The sequence below is a fragment of the Strix aluco genome, chromosome 13 (genome assembly GCF_031877795.1).
Source record: "Strix aluco isolate bStrAlu1 chromosome 13, bStrAlu1.hap1, whole genome shotgun sequence".
NCBI lineage: Eukaryota > Metazoa > Chordata > Aves > Strigiformes > Strigidae > Strix > Strix aluco.
In genome coordinates this window covers 1,659,993-1,678,957 of record NC_133943.1, presented here as the reverse complement: position 1 = coordinate 1,678,957, position 18,965 = coordinate 1,659,993, and the positions used below count along the sequence as shown (strand labels likewise).

Here is an 18,965-nt window from a genome sequence, read left to right as displayed (position 1 = left end):
CGGCGCTTCCCGCGCCTGCGCAGTAGCTCTCGGCGCCAGTCTCGCGAGATTCCCGCCTCTCCCCTCAGCGCTCGGCCCGGCCGCGGCCCGACGGGATCTTTCGAGAAGTCCCCCCGCCCCGAGGAGGCAGCGCCCGCCGCCGCCGCGCATTTAAACGGGCCGAGCCGCGGCTCCTCCGGCGCCTCCGCTCCTTCTCCCGCTCGCAGCTATGTCGGTGGTGGGCATCGATTTGGGTTTCCAGAGCTGCTATGTGGCCGTGGCCCGCGCCGGCGGCATCGAGACCATCGCCAATGAGTACAGCGACCGCAGCACGCCGTGAGTGGGGCTGAGGCGGCGGGAGGGCAGTGACGCCCGCCGGGCCGGGCCCGCTCCCGCCTCCTTCCCGGGGAGGGAGCCCAGCCGGGGTCGGGGGGCGCTGCGCTTCCCCCCGCGGCGGGCCCGGAGCAGCGGGCGCGGTGAATAAGTGCTTCAAGAAAGGCCGGGTAGCCAGCGGCAGGCGGGGAGAGGTGCTGCTGGTGACCCTCTGCCTCGGGGGGGGTAGGACCAGCGTGTCGTCCGTGAGCCAGGGCTGTGCGCTTACAGGGTGCGTGAATATAAGAAAAAGCATCCGTATCCTCGACTGCTGGACGTAACAAAGCTTAATTTCCAGTACATTTATACGCCGTGTTCTGGCACATCTTTTTGTTCTCCTGCAGCTCAAGTCCTGTTTCCCCCAGCGTGGCCGGGCTGACGCTGAGCTGGTGCTTAGCTCTGTGCGAGCTCCTTGGCCGTTGAGCCAAAGCTTGGGAAAGCTGCTTAGCAGCCTTGCCTTCAGTCTGTGTGTTTCTTTGTTCAGCAAGGGCTCTCAAAAAACTTGCACTTGTTTTGAGTGTTGGGTCTTTGAGAGACTCCCTTGAAGGTGGCCACCAGGTTGACAAGTTATGGGGAGGTGGAATGTGAACAGGCAGTGCAGAGTCAGACACCTGCCCCCTGCGAGGGGAACTGCCTTACAGTGCAGTTGGCTGGTGAGCTTGGACCTCAAGCACGTTACACTTGACAGGGTGTACAGTATATTCTAACTCTGCTTATAGAAATAGGCCTCTCATACACACCCTTCTTGAGAAATGTGTTTGCCTAGTTTTAATAAAAAACGTGCTAAGAAGGAGAGGGAGCACTGGGGTAAAACTTGTCTAAGAATGAATTGCAAAATAAAGGTGGAAGAGGAACTTCTAGTGCATCAGAGCTGGAGGGGAACTGTTTAGAAAGTGGACTTAAAAGTATTTCTACAGCTTGCTGTATGTTGTGGTATAGCTTTATTTTAAGAATATACTAAAGTAAATAGCTGTCTTGATGAGACAATTGCATCTAGGTTTGGGGTTTTTTTTAGATCCCTCACATCTCTTTAAAAAGACCAGGGACCGAAAATGACCTTGCTTCTCATTAGACAATACCTCAGCTCTGTTTGCCTGTTACTGTCTCTAAGCAATGAGTAAATGGAGAAGGAAGTTTTTAATTCAGTACATGTGCTAGAGTAAGGACTTGTCTCTCAAGTATTCTCGATAATATGTAAGTGTAAAGGTTAGATGTACTAGAAAAATATTTAATGTAAAGAATTTCAAAGCAGTCTTCTAATAGCTCTAAGTATCTGGTCCTCAGGGAGTTGGAAGTTCTACTTATATATAGTTGAGATATGAACACAGATCTCATCGAAGGAGATAAGCTGTATAAAATATCTGACACAGTGCATCTTTCAGGAAATAATTCGGTTACAAAAGGCTAAAATGAAATTGGTAAAAATTAGCATAATGAAAATGATAGTTTTCAACAAGACTTAATCTCCAAGTACTGTTTGGAGGGAATGCAGAAAACCATTCTGTAAGCAAACACCTCTATTGAAAGAAATCATTAATAACTTTTAAGTGTCTGTCTTGGAAACAGAAAGCCTGGTTCAGAAAGTCAGTGCTTAGCATTTCTTTACAGTGAGCTGTGGGGGTAGTTGTGCGAGGTGTTGTGACAGGTTTCCTCAGGGATCAGCTCATGGTCAGGGTTAAACACTGTTTTCTATGATGACATGTAAGTTTTGGGAAGGATTAGCAGGTGTGTGTTACTGTGATCATTTGTATGGGCAAAGTAAACCCTTCTGAATATATTGTACTTGGTTCAGCAGCACAGATGACGTTCTCACTGAATCTGCGTCCAGCTCTGTGCTTGGATTTTTCCAGAATCCTATAAAATTTGAACTTGTATATCCAGAAGCAGTGCAAACCATGTTTGTGTCTTGAATAAGGTACTCTTAAAATTGAAAAGTTGGTAGAGAGAAAGCTAGTAACCAATGAGGAGAAGAAAAAAAAGTAAGATAATGAAGCTATCTCCATAAGGACGAAGGGCCTTCGATTAAGTGCAATAGTTGTAACTGATCTTCGGAAGCTTGTGCTGCTCTTCAGTGTAGAGGAAATGCGCTGTCAGAGGATGGGGGTGTCCTCCAAGGAGGTGAAGGTGGGTGGGAGGGTACCTGAGGGTGAGGTAGTGCCTGCAGGTGTGTTATGGAAGTTCACAGCTCTGCTTAAGTTGCTTCGTTAGACCTCTGGCCTTCCCTGTGATTATGTTTCTATTTAAAATGCTATGGTTAGTTATTCAATGTCCAGTAAACTGTATAATAGTATAATTTGTATTTAATGAGTTAACCCTGGTTCCTATGGTGAACTAATGTGAGGAATGAGACTGGCTGAAAATTCTTCCTTCCCTCCCTCTTTCCCCTTGAGCTGACTTCTGCGCTGGGTCCCTGTGCAGCTCCCCGAGGCTCGGTTGGAGCCAGGCCTAACTCGGGAGAAGGGTTGGGATGGGCAGAAAGGGACAGAAAGGGACGGAGCAGAGCCGAGTTAGAGCCACCCCATCTGTCCAGCTGCAGCTCCTCGGAGAAGCTTGCCTGTTCATGAAGCCAAGCAGGGGACGAGCGTGGTCAGGAAGAATGTAGGCACTTAAGGGTTTTATTCCTAGTGTGTAATATGGAAACCTGTATTTTTGATTACTGTGCTCTGTCCTTCTGTTGAGACAGACCTCTACCTTGAGGTTTTAGTCTGGCAGGTTTAAAGAGTTCTATAAATTGGTGGACTTGTGGTGAATGGAGGCTGATGGCTTGTGAATTTAGCAGTGAAGTGGCTGGATATAGTTTTTTTGGTCCGTGAGAAAAGCAACAATTCATGTTCATGTCTTAACTCCTTTCTGGAGAGCAGAGTAAATTAATAACTAGCTTTCTGCTCAGGGCTCGTTTAGATTTTTAGCTGTATGCTCTGCAGCTCCTGCTCCCTTAGCGTGGGCCTTAGGGTCTGCATAGCACAGAAATTCCCCAGGTTTTGTTAACTAATCCCTTGAATAGCTGTTTCAAATAATAACAGATTCATTCAGAAATGTTAATTCTGTTGCAACATATGCTTTAGGGTGGGTATTGTTTAATTTGTTAAGTTATTAATAAATTGGAAGAAGATACAAACCCAGTGCAATTATATCACTCTAGTCTTCAATTCTGGTTTTGACAGTTTGTGTTTGGAAGACGGATTCTAAACCTCAGGCTGAGTTGGAGTTTGTTTCTTGTGGCAGCCCTATGACATAACCCTGCTGTAAAGCAGATTCTTGACCTGCTGCAGAGAGAGCAGCTTCATTATGCTGTTAGTGTGTTGGGTGAATAGTAAAGATCTGCTTGACTTAGAGCAATTTTTTTTTCCCCAGTAAGTTTACCTCAGTGGTATGAGGAACTTGGATTAGAGGGCTGGATTTAATTTGTTAGGGCTTTCACAGTTTGTTGAATATTTAAATCAAGAGGCTTAATAGGACTAGGAATTTCTCCAAAAAGAATTTAAAAAATGCTCCTGTCTCTTCAGCACTGCAGGCTGTCACAAAGTAGTTTTGAGTAAAGTATGATTTTTATTTCAGTGAGTACAGATTAAATTCATAAACATCAGTCTTTCTTTAAGAGCAGAAATAAAAAACCTGCAGAGGTTGCTTTAAAACTAGAAACCTTAGTTAGCATTTGGTACAGACGTGTAGGAATGACTTTCTTGCTATCTGATTTAACTCATGTATTTCTTCTGAACAGTTGAATGTTTCCTGTATTACTTATCTTTGAGTGACTTAGGTGTATGAGTAATTTTTGAGATAAAGGGTGTCTACCCAATTATTACTTAGATGTGAAACTTGAGGTAGCATGAATAAGTTTGGTTTTAGTGCTGTTCTGCAGAGAGGAGCATTGCTGTTTTAACTGAACTTAGAGTGCCTGTTTCCAGAATTCACAGAACATTCCATGCATGTATTGATGTATTGCAGTGAGTGGCCAACTTTCTTAATGAACCAAATACTGTTTAAAATATCCCTAGTCTTAATTAATATTATCAACACTTTTTAACAAAAAGATGTGCAGTTCTACGAATCACTTACTAACTGGAAATCTTTCTTCTTATTATAGATCATGTATAGCCTTTGGACCCAAGAATCGCTCAATTGGTGCTGCAGCAAAAAGCCAGGTGAGCGTATAGTTTGGGTAAAAGCAACGTCAGTAGTCTAAAATCAGAGTGGCAGAATGTATTTTTTATCATTGAAGATTACAAATGTCTCTGAGCTGGTGTCTTAGTGTCTCTGTAACTGTAATGAACAGCTGAGCTTAATTCAGCTGTTCAGCATGTGATGCTGCTTTGTCCTCTGGGTAGAAATCTAAGGGTTGATCACTGCACATAATGAAATGTACAAAAAAACCAGTCTTTGCCTCTTAAATTCTGATAAATACCAATTTTTTCAGGTTGCAAATGTAAATTCTAAGCTAAGCAGTAGTGTTTCATCTTACCTGAGCTTGTTCCAGTTCGTTTGCTTTTAATTAATAGCTTTTAATGACGTGACTACATTCTGTAGAATTCCACTAAGTGCATAGTTCTGGCAGAAAGGGGACGTACTTGAGTGTAAATATATATAGCTTTCTTGACTCTCTGGTTGAATTACAACCTAAATATCTCTTAGGTGCTCTTGCCATACTTGGCGTTTCTGTTAGTGTAGGTAGGTAAATATGATTTAAGGACTGAGAAGAAGTTAAGCTGATTTGTCCTGCCTGTGACTTTTGGGTCCTGCTGTATCGTATCTTGTGTTGCTGCGAAACCCCTATAAAACGTGATTTTTCTTTTGAAGTCCTCTACAGGAAGTGACTATTCAAACACTTGGTTTTTCTTAGCCTAAAATACCTAGAGATGTGTGAAGATTCATTATCTAGAATACAAAAATGACTGGACACAGCCATGTTACTCAAGAACAGAAGAACTGTACTAGAACTAAATACAGATGTTTTTTCTGGAATTGAGTGTCTGCTTAGCTTAAAGAAATTCATTGATACAGAGATCCAGTAGAGATGAGGTATGTCCTGCAGAAACTAAACTTACAGAGAATCAGAACCAGGTTACTTAGGAAATAGCCACTTGACTGAAACTGAATCCCAGGTAAATATTAAATAGTGGAGTGCTTGTCTGCTTTGTCAATTACTGTATTTTTTTAGCATGTGTCTTGCTCTAATGTAAATGAAAGAATTAAACAAGTTTACTTTCACTATGTGAGAAAAAGCTATAATGATGTTTCACTTCTCCATTTGTGCTGATCTCTGCTGTTAATAAAAGACGATCTACCTTTTGTCAGTTAAATCAAGTTGACAGTATCACCTTGGGGCCCTCCTGACTTTTTAAAGCTTCATGACGAGGTCCTTGAGCTGTTTTGTGAGAATATCTGTGTATTGACTGTCACATGCGTGTGGTGAACCTGAACTGGAGTTTACATCAATATGCTTGTTATGTTTGTGAAATTACTGGCTGCAGCGCCGTAGAAAGGTAGGGTGGTAGGAAACAGGTAAATGGGAGAGACACTTCGCTAACATTTTTAGTGTCCTACACATACACTATGGAAATTGAGTGCTGTCTTAATCAGTTTTTGATAGAATCTTGGCTCTGTTTTCTAGCATACATTTTATTTTAAATCTCAAATTCCTGTAGGTTGCCTCAGCAATCAGAGGGAAGTTGCCTTCTAGCAACTGCCTTGATACTATTAAGATACAAATGACAAAAATATTCTGGCGAGAGAAGCATGAGAACAAAACTCTGTCTTCTGTTTGAAATTCAGATGTTCCCCTGACACGCTGTATTAAAGATTTCTTTTCCTCTAGGTTATTTCAAATGCAAAGAATACAGTACAAAGTTTTAAAAGATTTCATGGTCGTGCATTCTCAGATCCCTTTGTTCAAGCTGAAAAAGCAAGCCTTGCGTATGAACTTGTCCAGCTGCCAACGGGCTCAACTGGCATCAAGGTAAGTCTGGCATATTTGAACAAGAGCCAGAGGAGGAAACTGATAGTTTCCTTTTATCTCTTTATTTTGAATCTGTTCGCTGTAGTTCCCGTTCTCTTGTGAATGGAAAGCCTTAAAGAGGGAATAAAGGGCTAATAACACGGATAGTCTCTCCAGGCGTTGGGTGAGACTGATTTTACAGTTAGACTGCCTTGCAGAGCCAGTCCCACGCAAACTGTTTTAGCAGTACTATTTTCCTTCACTGCCTGGTGAATTTGGAAGACAAGCTGTGTCACCAGTGTACTTATTTAGCTGCTGTCCAGATACTGCAAGAGTGTAAGATGGCAGCTTAGTGCTTTGGGTGAAATGGTAAGAATTTGTCTCTTTCAGCAATGGCTGAAATTGGATTTTAGCAACAACTACCTTAGTCCAGAACGGTAGGGAGGAAGGCATCCTAGGCATTGTTGAGCAATTGGGAGTTAAAAAAAACCAAACTGCGTCCAGAGCAGCTTTGTGTATGTGAATTCTTAAACATGCATTCCAGTGTTTGTGTATTATCTCCTCTCAGCTGCTGTGCACGAGCTAGGCTATTGGAGAAGGCTGTCTAGAGCTGTGTTCCTGTTTAAGCTTGCTTTTAGGAAAGACTTTCTTGCATGTCTAATGTTTTTAGTGTGTGGTTTTTACTGTAGTGTAACACATGTGTACACAACTTTTATTTGAAGGCCATGTATATGGAAGAGGAAAGAAACTTTACTATTGAACAGGTGACAGGAATGCTTCTTACCAAATTAAAAGAGACCGCTGAGAATGCGCTTAAGAAGCCTGTAGTTGACTGTGTTGTTTCTGTAAGTATGTGATAGTAAGTCAGTCTTACATATTTGGTATCAAACTGAAATGATTACAGCGTTAAATTGTCCATTAAACTTGAATATTCAGGTATTTATTTTCTGTTTAAAACTGAATCTTGCATCTCTTCTTCAAAACTAGACTTCATTAACGGTGAGAAGTCTTAAATTGCTGCTAATGAGCAGCACAAATAATAGATACTTGTTTCTGGTTCTTTGCTCTTAGAGTGGCTTGTGAGACAGAATGGAAAAAGATTCACAAAAAGCAACTTTGTCTTCATGTAATGTTTTCTTTGCTTTTTCTCTGTTGCAACTGAAATGATCACTAAATTTGAAGGATGCCTCAGCTGTGCTCTGTACTGACTCTGTACACACTTGTAACTGTTTGCTAAAGATGGCTCTTCTAAAGGTTAATATTGGCTGTCTGATTTTTCTTGCAGGTTCCTTCTTTCTACACAGATGCAGAAAGGAGATCTGTGATGGATGCCACACAGATTGCTGGTCTCAACTGTCTGAGACTAATAAATGAAACAACTGCAGGTAATAACTCCCTCACTTAGTATTATAGTTTTTTTAGATAAAAGGGCTTTTAATCTGTCACTGATGCATGCACTCTGGAATTACTGCTGGTTTTGTAAACTTAAAATAGATTAGTTGATCATAAAGTTTCTTAAGCTCTGGTCATGTTTTTTTATTGCTTTAGAGACATAAAGGTATTTCTTGAATACCTGTTTTAATGCAGCTGCTGGGAGGGACTGATACTGTTTAATGTTCTTCAGTGTTCATTGGCGCTGGGAATTATTTTAACAAGGTATCAATTTCTGTAGCTTGAAAAGTAGATGAAATGCTAATGCTGTTTACTGATGTACCATGTATTTCTTAACGAATTACAAAACTGAATGTCCTAACTATACTCTTTGACTCTTGTCTCTCTGTAGTTGCCCTTGCATATGGAATCTATAAGCAAGACCTGCCTGCCTTGGAAGAGAAGCCACGGAATGTTGTTTTTGTGGATATGGGGCATTCTGCATATCAAGTTTCTGTTTGTGCATTCAACAAAGGAAAACTGAAAGTAAACAATCTGTTATGCATCCATTTTAATTACCAGTAGAAATATTCACCAGTACATACACGGCCTGTGACAGGCAAGCTTGCCTGTCTTTACATAAATGCATCCAGACAGCTCAATTCGTATTCTTAAAATTGCACTTGGTCTGGAGTTAAAAGTAGGGCAGGGAACTAGAGAGCTTCTGAGCAGTATGTGGAAGAGACAAACATGCCTTAATCAGCAGAGTTTGGCAGAGAATAAAAAACCTGGAATAAATGATCTGTTCAGAAATTATCTGACTGGATGCTGCTTTCAAAACATACTCTAGTTCAGCTGTAAGATCTAGCATTAAAACAGGAATTCCTAGAATGGTGTAACTGACACATTTTTTTAGCACTGTGGTGCTTGTGTAAAAAAAAAAAAAAGTAAAAGCATTCTTAATTACTTTAAGCTGCAAACAGAAGATAAGCAAGTTAGTGTGCTTCTAAGTGTGAGTTGCCAAAGCGTTACTGTTTTCCAGCAAATACTAACATTTCTTAGTTGGCTTTTTTAAGATTACAATCTGGACTCTTGCAGTTCCAATGACTTTCTCTTAATCTGCTAGAGAAACAAAGACAAATTTTAAAGCATGGGGTAGTGAAATGAAGAGAAGGCAAGAGTTGTGAGAACACTAGTTTTGTTGTAGTTACGTTTCCTCTTGTGAGGAGATATAAACTACTTTGTGTTTCTCTCAGATTTGTCTTTTGAACTTTGAAGCCATAGGAGTAGTGAAGGGATGCTTTTGAGTATAGAATGGAGAGCTGGACAGCAAGGCAGTTAAAACAGTGTGGAGACCAAACCTAGTTCGAAAGAGTATTGAGAATAATGTGATACTTTAAGGTTTTACTAAAAAAAGTGCATAGTGTGTTTAAAGAGTAGAATCAGCTGAGGTGGATGGGCTACAGATATTCTTTGCAGATAATTCCCTCCTGAGCACCTATTTGTGAGAGTTAGTAACACTTACTCTCTTCGTGTTTTATTTTTAGCTTGGTATAAGCATGTTCCACCCTTATGAGGCATCAAATATTAAGCCAGGACATAATTCAAACTGACAGTGGCTAAGCAGAATTTGGAAACTCTGATGGTCTGCCTACAGCACAAGTTACTGAACAGATTGTGTTGCTAAGCCTTGCCCTATCTTCCTAAATTTCTTTTTAAAGTTGTCACCTCATTACAGCAAGGCTGGGTGCCCAAGGCTGCTTTTTAGTATTATAGGAATGATTTTTTTTCTCCTCCTGGAACTTGTAGCTACTCCATGTATGTGCTGCAATTCTTGTGAGTTACCATTCACAGAGTGGTCCAATATTTGTGTAGCTGTCAGAATTTGTCAGTGGTATTGATGGTTCTTTCTTCAACACCATTTTGAATGTATCTACTATCAGCTACAAAAGTCATGGTTTAGACTTGGTAGGCTTTAAAGAAAGAGCATCCCTTAGGATATGTGTGGTTGTTTCTGCACTTGCAATCCACATAAACTATCAGATGTTAGTGATGCAATTACTACTTAGGTTGTCCTGAAATACAAGAGAATGGCTTAATTGTTGCCAGCAGCATCCACAAAATATCAAAGATGAGTATGGGACATGGCTTTATTGTTTGGGGTAGGTTAGGCTTCTAGATGGGGCTTATCAAAAAAAACTTGTCACTCGCTGGTGATGGCAAGGGCAGGATAAAAATGAACTGTACTGGATTTTTTCTGTTGTGGTTGCACCAGTCTAATTCTTCCTCCATAATAATGTTGTGATACTTGTTTTGGTTCAGAGTTGGACTATATTTGAAACAAAGAAATGCTTTGAATTTAACTGCTAATAGGTTTCACTGAAGTAATGACAAATTGTGCTGTTACTGAAGAGTTCAATTTTTTTAAGGTCCTTGCTACATCATTTGATACAACACTTGGAGGCAGGAAGTTTGATGAAATGTTAGTTGAATACTTTTGTGAAGAATTTGGAAAGAAATATAAACTAGACATAAAGTCAAAGATTCGTGCGTTGTTGAGGCTATACCAGGAATGTGAAAAACTGAAAAAATTGATGAGTGCTAATGCCTCTGATCTCCCGATGAACATAGAATGCTTCATGAATGACATAGATGTCTCTGGAACAATGAACAGGTAATGCTTATACTTTATAAAAGTAAGCTTTAGAGTACCCTTCAGTCCAGAAAGAAACTTAGTATAAAGTACCAGTTCTTAGGGCTGGAGGGAGGTGGGAAGTGTAAGAACAAGATGTGCAGGGCTGCTGTTCAAAATGATGGTGTTTAGTCAGTGGCCTGGAGTTAGCAGGGAGTGCTGTGGATGTTGCAAGTGTGCTTGGGTTACTAGAACCACGTTTGTCTGGGAGAATATCCTAAATAAGTATAAAACTAGGATACTAAATAGGTATAGAACTGGGACTGGGGGGGAGAAAACCCTGCAGTACGTAGTTAAAATGGCATTCTTCCAATTTTGGCATGCTGTTGTATTTGCAGTATTAACGTGCTTATGGTGTGCTATAGCTTTATTTATGGCTTCTTCCAACAGAAGTAAATTTTTAGAGATGTGTGATGGGCTCCTTGCAAGAGTGGAACCACCCCTTCGCAGCGTGCTCGAGCAAGCCAGTAAGTGTATACGTGTTCTGTGTTCTGCATACAGAAAAGAGACCCCCACAACACAAGCTTCCTTTGGGTGTTGACAGAATGGACAGATGGATTTAGCACAGCGAACAAGTTCTCGCTTAGTGGTCGCAAGCTTTTTAAAACGTTCTCACACAAGCTAAGAACTGAAGTTCTTAGTGCTTAGACACATGGAGAGCAAGCTTAAAATAGTGGTTGGTCTAGTGGAACTCTTAGTTGACAATGTCAGCATATTAATGTGAAACAAACATTTAATCTATAAAAACTAATGTCTGACTCCTTTCTAGAGTTAAAGAAGGAGGATATTTATGCAGTAGAGATAATTGGTGGTACCACAAGAATCCCTGCTGTTAAAGAGAAGATCAGTAAATTTTTTGGCAAAGAAGTCAGTACGACTTTGAATGCAGATGAGGCTGTTGCACGAGGTTGTGCACTGCAGGTAAAAAGTGCTGTTTGTTTTAGCTGTGAGTATTTTTTACTGAAACCCATGAATATTTGAGCCAGAGTCTGCAGGTAATGTGAGAGATACTTCATGTGTATCATAGAATAGATAAGCTTCAAGAAAGCAGTTAGGAAAATAGCAGCTTTAAGGGATTGCTCTGGGCTGTTTGTCTAAGCCAAATCAGTGGATCAGTGTAGTGTGTTGAAGTGAAACGTGTACTTGACTTCTGCTGTGGCTGGAAGCTGGGACTGATAAAGTTCATGTTGTTTTCTCTTCAAGGCTCCTTTGGGTGCCTAGGTTAAACAGGGCGGGGGGAAAAAACCAGATTTTATAGAACTACTAATAAACTTGTGTTACGGTGATTGCTTGAAAACTGAAGGATTAGGTTCTTGCTAATGGAAATATGTGTCTTCAGGTGGAATCAGTCACTGCTGAATGGCTTAAGCAGTAGTAATACTCCATACTTACTAGTGCTGCCATCTCTTAAATGCATCTTAACTTCGCTCTGATCACCTCATTTCTCTCTTCAGATGTTTAATATGTGCTTACAGTTCGATCAGTGGTACAAACTAGCTATTGGAATCTGCTTAAAAAGATAATTTTGTGTTATGATATACAAAAAACCTGGTACTATGTCACTCTAGAGAGTAACTTTCGGGTTTTTTGATTTCTTATCTTGGCACTAAAAACAACTCAGTAGCTTAACCATAGCAAACCAAACAATGCAATGACTCTAAACTAAAACTTGTGTATTTCCGCTTTCAGTGTGATCAGATCATGGCACCCTCCTGGAAAGGAAGGGCACGTAGGAGCTGCCAGTGCTTGTTATGCAGGTTCCAAGTCCACCAGTATTGGTCTCCTTGAAGCTAGAGTAAATCTACATATTAAGCAGCATAAATAGCTACTTGCTGAATTAAATTACTGTTCGCCTGAAGTTTGAATGTTTGTAATATGGCTCTTGTGCTCTTTCAGTGTGCTATTTTATCCCCGGCTTTCAAAGTGAGAGAATTTTCTATCACAGATTTGATACCGTATCCTATTTCTTTACGATGGAATTCACCAGCAGAGGAAGGGTTAAGGTAAAAAAGTTCAATCTTCTTGCACGATTACTAAATGATGATGACTAAAGTAGATAACACTTCTAGAGCAGTGCCCATTTAACAACTCAAATTTTGATACTTTTTCTGAAGTTAATGACAGTGGAAAACGAAAGCAAGGATGGGTGGCACTTTGGCACTTCCTACATGGCTATTGGTCTTCCTTTAACCTAAAAGGTTAGGAGTCTGTTTTGTCACCTCTTAAAGAAGCTTTTCCTTAAGGTATAAGATATCTAGAAAAGTTTCATTAACTTTCTCAGATGCGTCATCCCACATACCAAACAAATGCTCTGTTTTGTCTTACAGTGACTGTGAGGTCTTTCCCAAGAACCATGCTGCTCCATTTTCTAAGGTCCTCACATTCTACAGAAAGGAACCTTTTACTCTCGAGGCCTACTACAGTTCTCCCAAGGAGCTGCCTTACCCAGATCCTGCTATAGGTTAAGACCATTTTGTCACTTTAAGCTTTACTAATAGTCTTGTACATGTTTCAGGACTTCTTTGACTCATTCTGTGGTCTGGAAAGTGCAACCTACTACAAATGCTGTAGGGACAGGTTTCCAAAGGCATGGATCCACAGCAAAATGAGTGGAGTAACATGAAGTTTGTGGACAAATAGGCTAAATAAAAAGCATCCTGATGTTGCAGCAAATTTGAAAGGCACCTGCTCAGCACTGCAGTCTTACTTTGATACAAGTAACACAAGCTTTTACAGCATACTGCAGAGAATTTCTGATAGCTGTGTGTCCTAGCATTGCTGAGTAAAAAATTGAATTGTTGGACTTGAGTAGGATTTGATACCCTCTGAGTGCATTGCAGTGATCCATTGTCAGCAACAATCAGGCTTTACTTTCAGTGATTACATTAATAAAATGGTATGTTCTTTTCCTTCTGGGATTGTTTAGCTCACTTCTTGGTTCAGAAGGTCACTCCTCAAACAGATGGATCCAGTTCGAAAGTGAAAGTCAAAGTTAGAGTAAATATTCACGGCATCTTCAGTGTTTCAAGTGCATCTTTAGTGGAGGTTCATAAATCTGATGAGAATGAAGAGCCTATGGAAACAGATCAGCATGCAAAAGAGGAAGAGGTAATCGACTTCATTGCTCTTGGCTACTTAGAAAACCAATGAAGTGCAGTTGGCCAGGTTCTGGGAAGGTTCTAAGACTTGTGTAAGGATTTAGTAGACGTGTCCAGCAACTAAAATATGAAGATGTGATTAAGCACTAATTTTGAAGTATGTTACACCAGTAACAGATCTCTTAACCAGGACTGTGAGGTATAGATGAAATTCTTCATTGTGCTAGGAGTGTTGCTTGCCTAAGCAAAGACTAGAAGCTTATAATTTATGGATTGAGGCTCTACTTTGGTTTTCATTCTGTTTCTTGTACCTAAAGAGCATTAGGTGTAAGTGAAGTGATCAGCCTAAGAACTGAAGCAGTGATCTGTATGTGCATTATTTAATTAATGTCAAATTGGATCTCTGTGAATTTCAGAAGATGCAAGTAGACCAGGAAGAGCAACAAAAGACTGAAGAACAACAGCAAGCCCAACCTGAAAATAAGGCAGAGTCTGAAGAAATGGAGGTAACATGAACATCTGAGACTTCTATTTTTTTTGTAGCATACTTCCAGAAGATTCATGAGAATATGTAGTGTGTGAGAGCATCTGCTGCCTTTGTCAGCTCTGGAAGCTGAATTTTTATTGGGATCTGTTGGTGGTCTGTGTTGTGATTAGAGCTTTTGAAGTACGTAAATGGTGTGGAAATTGCAGACCTCAAGTGACCTGGTACTGATAAAATGAGTGAAGTCTCCTGTTTGTGGAAGAAATAAGTTACTGAAAACTAAATTATTAAATACTAGAGAAGTGGCCTACTGTAAGCACCATCATCCCCATGAATGTATATTCTGTGCCCAGAAAAGGGCTGTAATTCCATTAATAATCTCTGACTTCAGCAGCTGAAGTGTCAGTGACAGGTAATATGTAGTTCTGATGTTGAGGTGCACTAACTCAATAATACTTTTTCTGCTCTAAGTCCTGAATACTTGAACTGACTGGTGATGCTGTTTTCACTTTGAATATATTTGTTCAATGCAGACTTCTCAGGCTGAGTCAAAAGACAAGAAAGTGGATCAGCCACCTCAAGCCAAGAAGGCTAAAGTCAAGACTACCACAGTGGACCTCCCCATTGAGAATCAGCTGGTGTGGCAGATAGGGAAAGACATGCTGAACTTGTTCATTGAGAACGAGGTAAACTCTCACTTGCCCAAGCTAAAAATGTCACTAGTTGATCACCAGAAATTTTGTTGTTCATTAAACATGGTGAGTGGGTAAGGGTGATCAAGAAAAATGAAAAGGAAGAAAACATGCAGTTTTTTCTGAGGTGAACAGTGCCCTGTGGAGCTAAAATACATTCTTCCTGTGAAGTGAACGCTGTAACTCTTACTGAGGAGGTGTTCTGGAGGAAAGCTGGTTTACAGGGTGATTATTTCCAAAATCACCTGCAGTTATAAGATATTCAATGGCTGCTGCCATCAGGGTGAAGGTTCCTCAAATGGAGCAAGATTGTTCTGCCCTGTATTGGATATCCCCCCCCCAACTGAAATTAGGCTTTGTTCATATGCTGTGATTAGAACAGATCTGTAAACCACAGAATTTCAAAATCTTTAGTCAAACATAAGCTTTTGCTAACAAGGTATCCTGGTAATAAATGTTAAATAACTGGCTCTTTAGCCAACTAATGTGACAACTTGTTCACAGGGTAAAATGATAATGCAGGATAAACTAGAGAAAGAGAGGAACGATGCCAAGAATGCAGTGGAAGAGTATGTGTATGATATGAGAGACAAACTCTGCGGTGTTTATGAGAAATTCGTTAGTGAAGATGTAAGTATTGCTGGCTTGGTTGTCTCCTAATATATTTTGTTACAATCAACAGTTGTATTTTAGTAACCTTTGACCTGTATCAGATACTGCTTACTTAGACTGTATTTTCAGGCTGTAAGTTTGGAGAAGTAGCTTTTAACCTCCCTGGCTGTGAAGATAAACTTCTCAATGTGGCCCAAGTACAAGCAGATGGTACCCAGGATATATTGTGTGTTCTTCTCTGAAACAGTTGTAGCAATTAAGATCTAATCAGAGCATGTGTTTTCAGGCTGGAACAGGCTAGGAGCACTTGCACACTACAATCATTTTAAGGCAACCTACTCTATTTTGGCTCTTTGTCAATATTTAGGAATAGTTTAAGATTAAAAAAAATAAATGAAAGAACAGCCCTACCTAGGAACATAGTAGGTGGGATTAGTTTGACTAAATGTGGGTACCTGTATCTGTACAGGTTGCCTAAAAATCTCTTTGTATTATTAATTAGCTTTCCCTGTTGTACTAAAGGAGCTCGGTGTGTAATTAATGTAATTGTACGTTAGAGGACTATGTTAGTCAGACAAATCACTCCAACTCCTGCCTGGATCTGCACTGATGGCAATGGGAGCCTTGCCAGCAGGGTGTGGGCAGAGCCTACGTACCTCCATCAGAGCTAAAACTGGGACGAGTCAAGCGAGATTCATGGCACCTCGGTTTCACTCTTCTCAGATCGGTTTCACTCTTCTCAGGCTTGCTCATACAGTGATGATGAAAATGTGAAGAAAAATAAAAAGGGGGAAAAACCAGGCTTTTATGCAACAGTATTGATCTGAACTGTGGGTGTCTAGATGGTTTTTCCTTAGGCCTGGTCTCCACCATGAAGCAATACTGAAGAATATCTTATTTTTCACTAAAATAAGATAGTTTCAGACAGAGTTCTTTACATTCTAAAAATGTAACCCTTCCGGAAAGGTTCCAAGTATCCTTTAATGCTATCTGCCATCTAATAAGAGTTATCTCACCTACCTATTCTGTATGTATTGCTTCAGGATCGAAATAGCTTCACACTGAAGCTGGAAGATACAGAAAATTGGCTTTATGAAGATGGTGAAGACCAACCCAAACAAATTTACATTGATAAATTGACGGAGTTGAAGGTAAGTGGTTCTTACATTCCCACTGGAATTTACTGAATCTAGAGAACTTTGGTCAAGCAGGGAGCTGTCTTAAGTCTACTGATTCAGAGATCAGCCCTGGTAACAAACGTCTCGATCTGCTCATCAAGGACATGAGGAGCAGAGCGCCAATAGACCTGTGACAATACAGGGCTGAGGGAGACTCAGACTTTCCTGTGAGTGGAGGGAAGAGGGAAAGTTCCATAGGAGTTCAGAAATGTGAATGTACCCTGTGAAATCTTGCAGGATCTTGGTGTGGTGCTGCGTGGTTTTTGATGTCTGTATTTTGTTTCAGACTCTGGGTCAACCTATTCAGGCAAGATTTCAAGAATCGGAGGAAAGACCAAAAGCATTTGAGGACTTAGGGAAGCAAATTCAACAGTACATGAAAACTGTTCATGCGTTCAAAGCAAAGGTATTTGAATACTTAATTTCTGGCAAATGCGAAAAAGTGATACAAATCTTTTCTGAATCTTAAGGTCCTTTAAACAAAAAGCTGGTGCAACCTCCTGGCTAGATTCTGAGTCCTTGATACTTACCATATTTTCAGAACTGGATGTTGGCTTGAAAACCTGACAATCTTTTTCAATCAGGTGCTGATTTCCTCATGGAGGGGAGAACACCAGCAGCAGTAGAACTTTGGCCCTCTGGTTAGAGCTGTGGGTGATCAGATTAATTGCTCTGCTAACCAGCCTTCGGGCTAAATGCTCTTCCTAGTATTTTGAAGCTAAAAGTTTGAAGAACCAAGCATGCAGTTCAGATGTTCCAAACAAATGTCTGCACAGTTACTACTCATTTGGCTGTTTCAGGATGAACAATACGACCATCTAGATGAAGCAGATGTAGCAAAAGTGGAGAAGAGTGCAAATGAAGCTATGGAGTGGATGAACAATAAACTTAATCTACAGAACAAGAGAAGTCTTACTTTGGACCCGGTTATAAAAGCTAAAGACATCCAAGCTAAAACTAAAGTAAGTCTTTCGTGGAAATACAGTGAATTATGCAGAATCTTTCTTGGCCTAGTTGTGCTTAGAAAACTCTGAGGTGAGAAATCTGTAATAGAAGGACAGTGGTGGGGTATTAATCTGTTAAATGTGTATTGGAACATCAGCCCTCGCCTTGAATAACCATCGGGTGGTGTCAAAAGTTAGATTTGAGCAGCAGGTTGAAGTACAACTGTTGGTAGATAAAAACATTTCTAACAGTGTTTTATTTCTCTGTTTTTCTAGGAATTGACAAGTATTTGTAATCCTATAGTCACCAAACCCAAACCCAAAGTGGAACTCCCGAAGGAGGAGCAGAAACCGACTGAAGCCAACGGACCAGTAGAAGGCCAAGGGGAGGCCAACAGCGGGTCCCCGGCCGGCGAACAGAGCGCTGCGGCCGCTGCCCCCACGGCCACGGACAAGAAGCTTCCCGAAATGGACATTGACTGAATTTCGGCACTTGTTTATATTATTGCAAACTCCAATAAAGCTTTAAGTTGTCAACTTTGTATGTTCTGAATACAAACTGAAGCAAGTGAATACCACAGCACTCTTAGTAACTTTTGGAGAGGTTTGGTCAATGCATCAAGTCAGAAACACTTCGGTAGCTAATTACTTGGTCAAATAAGCAGTATTTCGTGCTGTTATGATTGTATTTAGAAGTTTTGGTGGTATTACTAGACCTACAGCAACAGCCCTAAGCTGACTCTCCATTTTTTAAACGTCTTTGAGTCAATCTTCTTTTAAAGTAGTGTGAGATCACAAATTAAAGTCTAACGTGGCCCACTCTGTTCGCTTTCCCCCGTGGATCGCGGCAACAGCGTTACCCATCGATGCTGGGACTGCAGGAAGCCCAGAGCCTGCTGCAGCCTGATCTTTCATCTTTCTGCATCTGGCCCTTAATTTAGTGTTAACGCGCTACTCTAGATTTATTTTGAGTTGCACTTGAACAGTTCGTAGTTACACGAGGTTTGCGAAGCAGGGTGTGTGGTATCGGTAGGTTTGTGAGTGCGGAGGGTCAGCCCTGACTCAGAATCCTTTATCTGATCTCAAAAAAGGGGCAACTGTCCACGCCCACAGATCAGACTAAGAATGTGCTCTTAGACACAAAGGTGTATTCCTGGCAAACTCCCCAGCTAATTAGACCGTGTAAACTTTTTGTCTCTAGTTAAATTAGCTGCTTGTAGAAAGAATGAATACTTGTATTTCAGCTGCCTGCACTGAGAGTTGATTCTGACTTGTTCCTAACTTTTTCTGAAGGGGGTATGCTTGCTTCCATGAGGCCTTCGTTTGCAATGCTTGGGCTTTTATTTTGTTTGTTTGGTTTTTTTCCCCAGGAAAAAGAAAGACCTGACCCGTTCGGCATTTTTTTTTCTATGAGCTTTATACAATAATTTGCTTCTAGTACTGATTGTCATTAAACTTGCAAACATGAATTTGTATGTGTTTAAAATCCAAACCTGCAACACCCATTCAGATATTGCAAGAAATAAATGCACTGGATTCTACTGGATCACCTTCTCCAGCTGTTGATTGCGAGGAAGAGATGGTTGTCTCGGGGTAGATGTAAGGGCT

General features: G+C 40.7%; 1 protein-coding gene across 2 annotated transcripts; it reads left to right on the top strand.

Moving 5' to 3' along the window:
- Window positions 1-48: 48 nt before the first annotated feature.
- On the top strand, window positions 49-18,903 carry HSPA4 (heat shock protein family A (Hsp70) member 4). Of its 2 annotated transcripts, none has more exons than XM_074838091.1 (19): window positions 49-315; window positions 4,439-4,496; window positions 6,231-6,307; window positions 7,009-7,131; window positions 7,572-7,671; window positions 8,070-8,203; window positions 10,087-10,331; window positions 10,740-10,816; window positions 11,119-11,270; window positions 12,246-12,352; window positions 12,677-12,810; window positions 13,276-13,457; window positions 13,864-13,953; window positions 14,465-14,617; window positions 15,128-15,253; window positions 16,279-16,386; window positions 16,700-16,819; window positions 17,214-17,375; window positions 17,634-18,903. In XM_074838091.1, the coding sequence occupies exons 2-19, from the start codon at window positions 4,442-4,444 to the stop codon at window positions 17,838-17,840; spliced, it is 2,352 nt and encodes a 783-aa protein (XP_074694192.1). In that variant the 5' UTR covers window positions 49-315; window positions 4,439-4,441; the 3' UTR covers window positions 17,841-18,903. The 2 variants fall into 2 exon arrangements, with proteins under 2 accessions (XP_074694192.1, XP_074694191.1); XM_074838090.1 differs by having other exon boundaries at window positions 6,167-6,307.
- Window positions 18,904-18,965: the final 62 nt, after the last annotated feature.

Bases quoted from the DNA above. Each gene is read 5' to 3' on its own strand.
- HSPA4 (XM_074838090.1), top strand. From the start codon at position 209: ATGTCGGTGGTGGGCATCGATTTGGGTTTCCAGAGCTGCTATGTGGCC. The intron at 6,308-7,008 runs GTAAGTCTGGCA...TTTTATTTGAAG, and splicing joins CGGGCTCAACTGGCATCAAG to GCCATGTATATGGAAGAGGA. The intron at 7,132-7,571 runs GTAAGTATGTGA...TTTTTCTTGCAG, and splicing joins TAGTTGACTGTGTTGTTTCT to GTTCCTTCTTTCTACACAGA.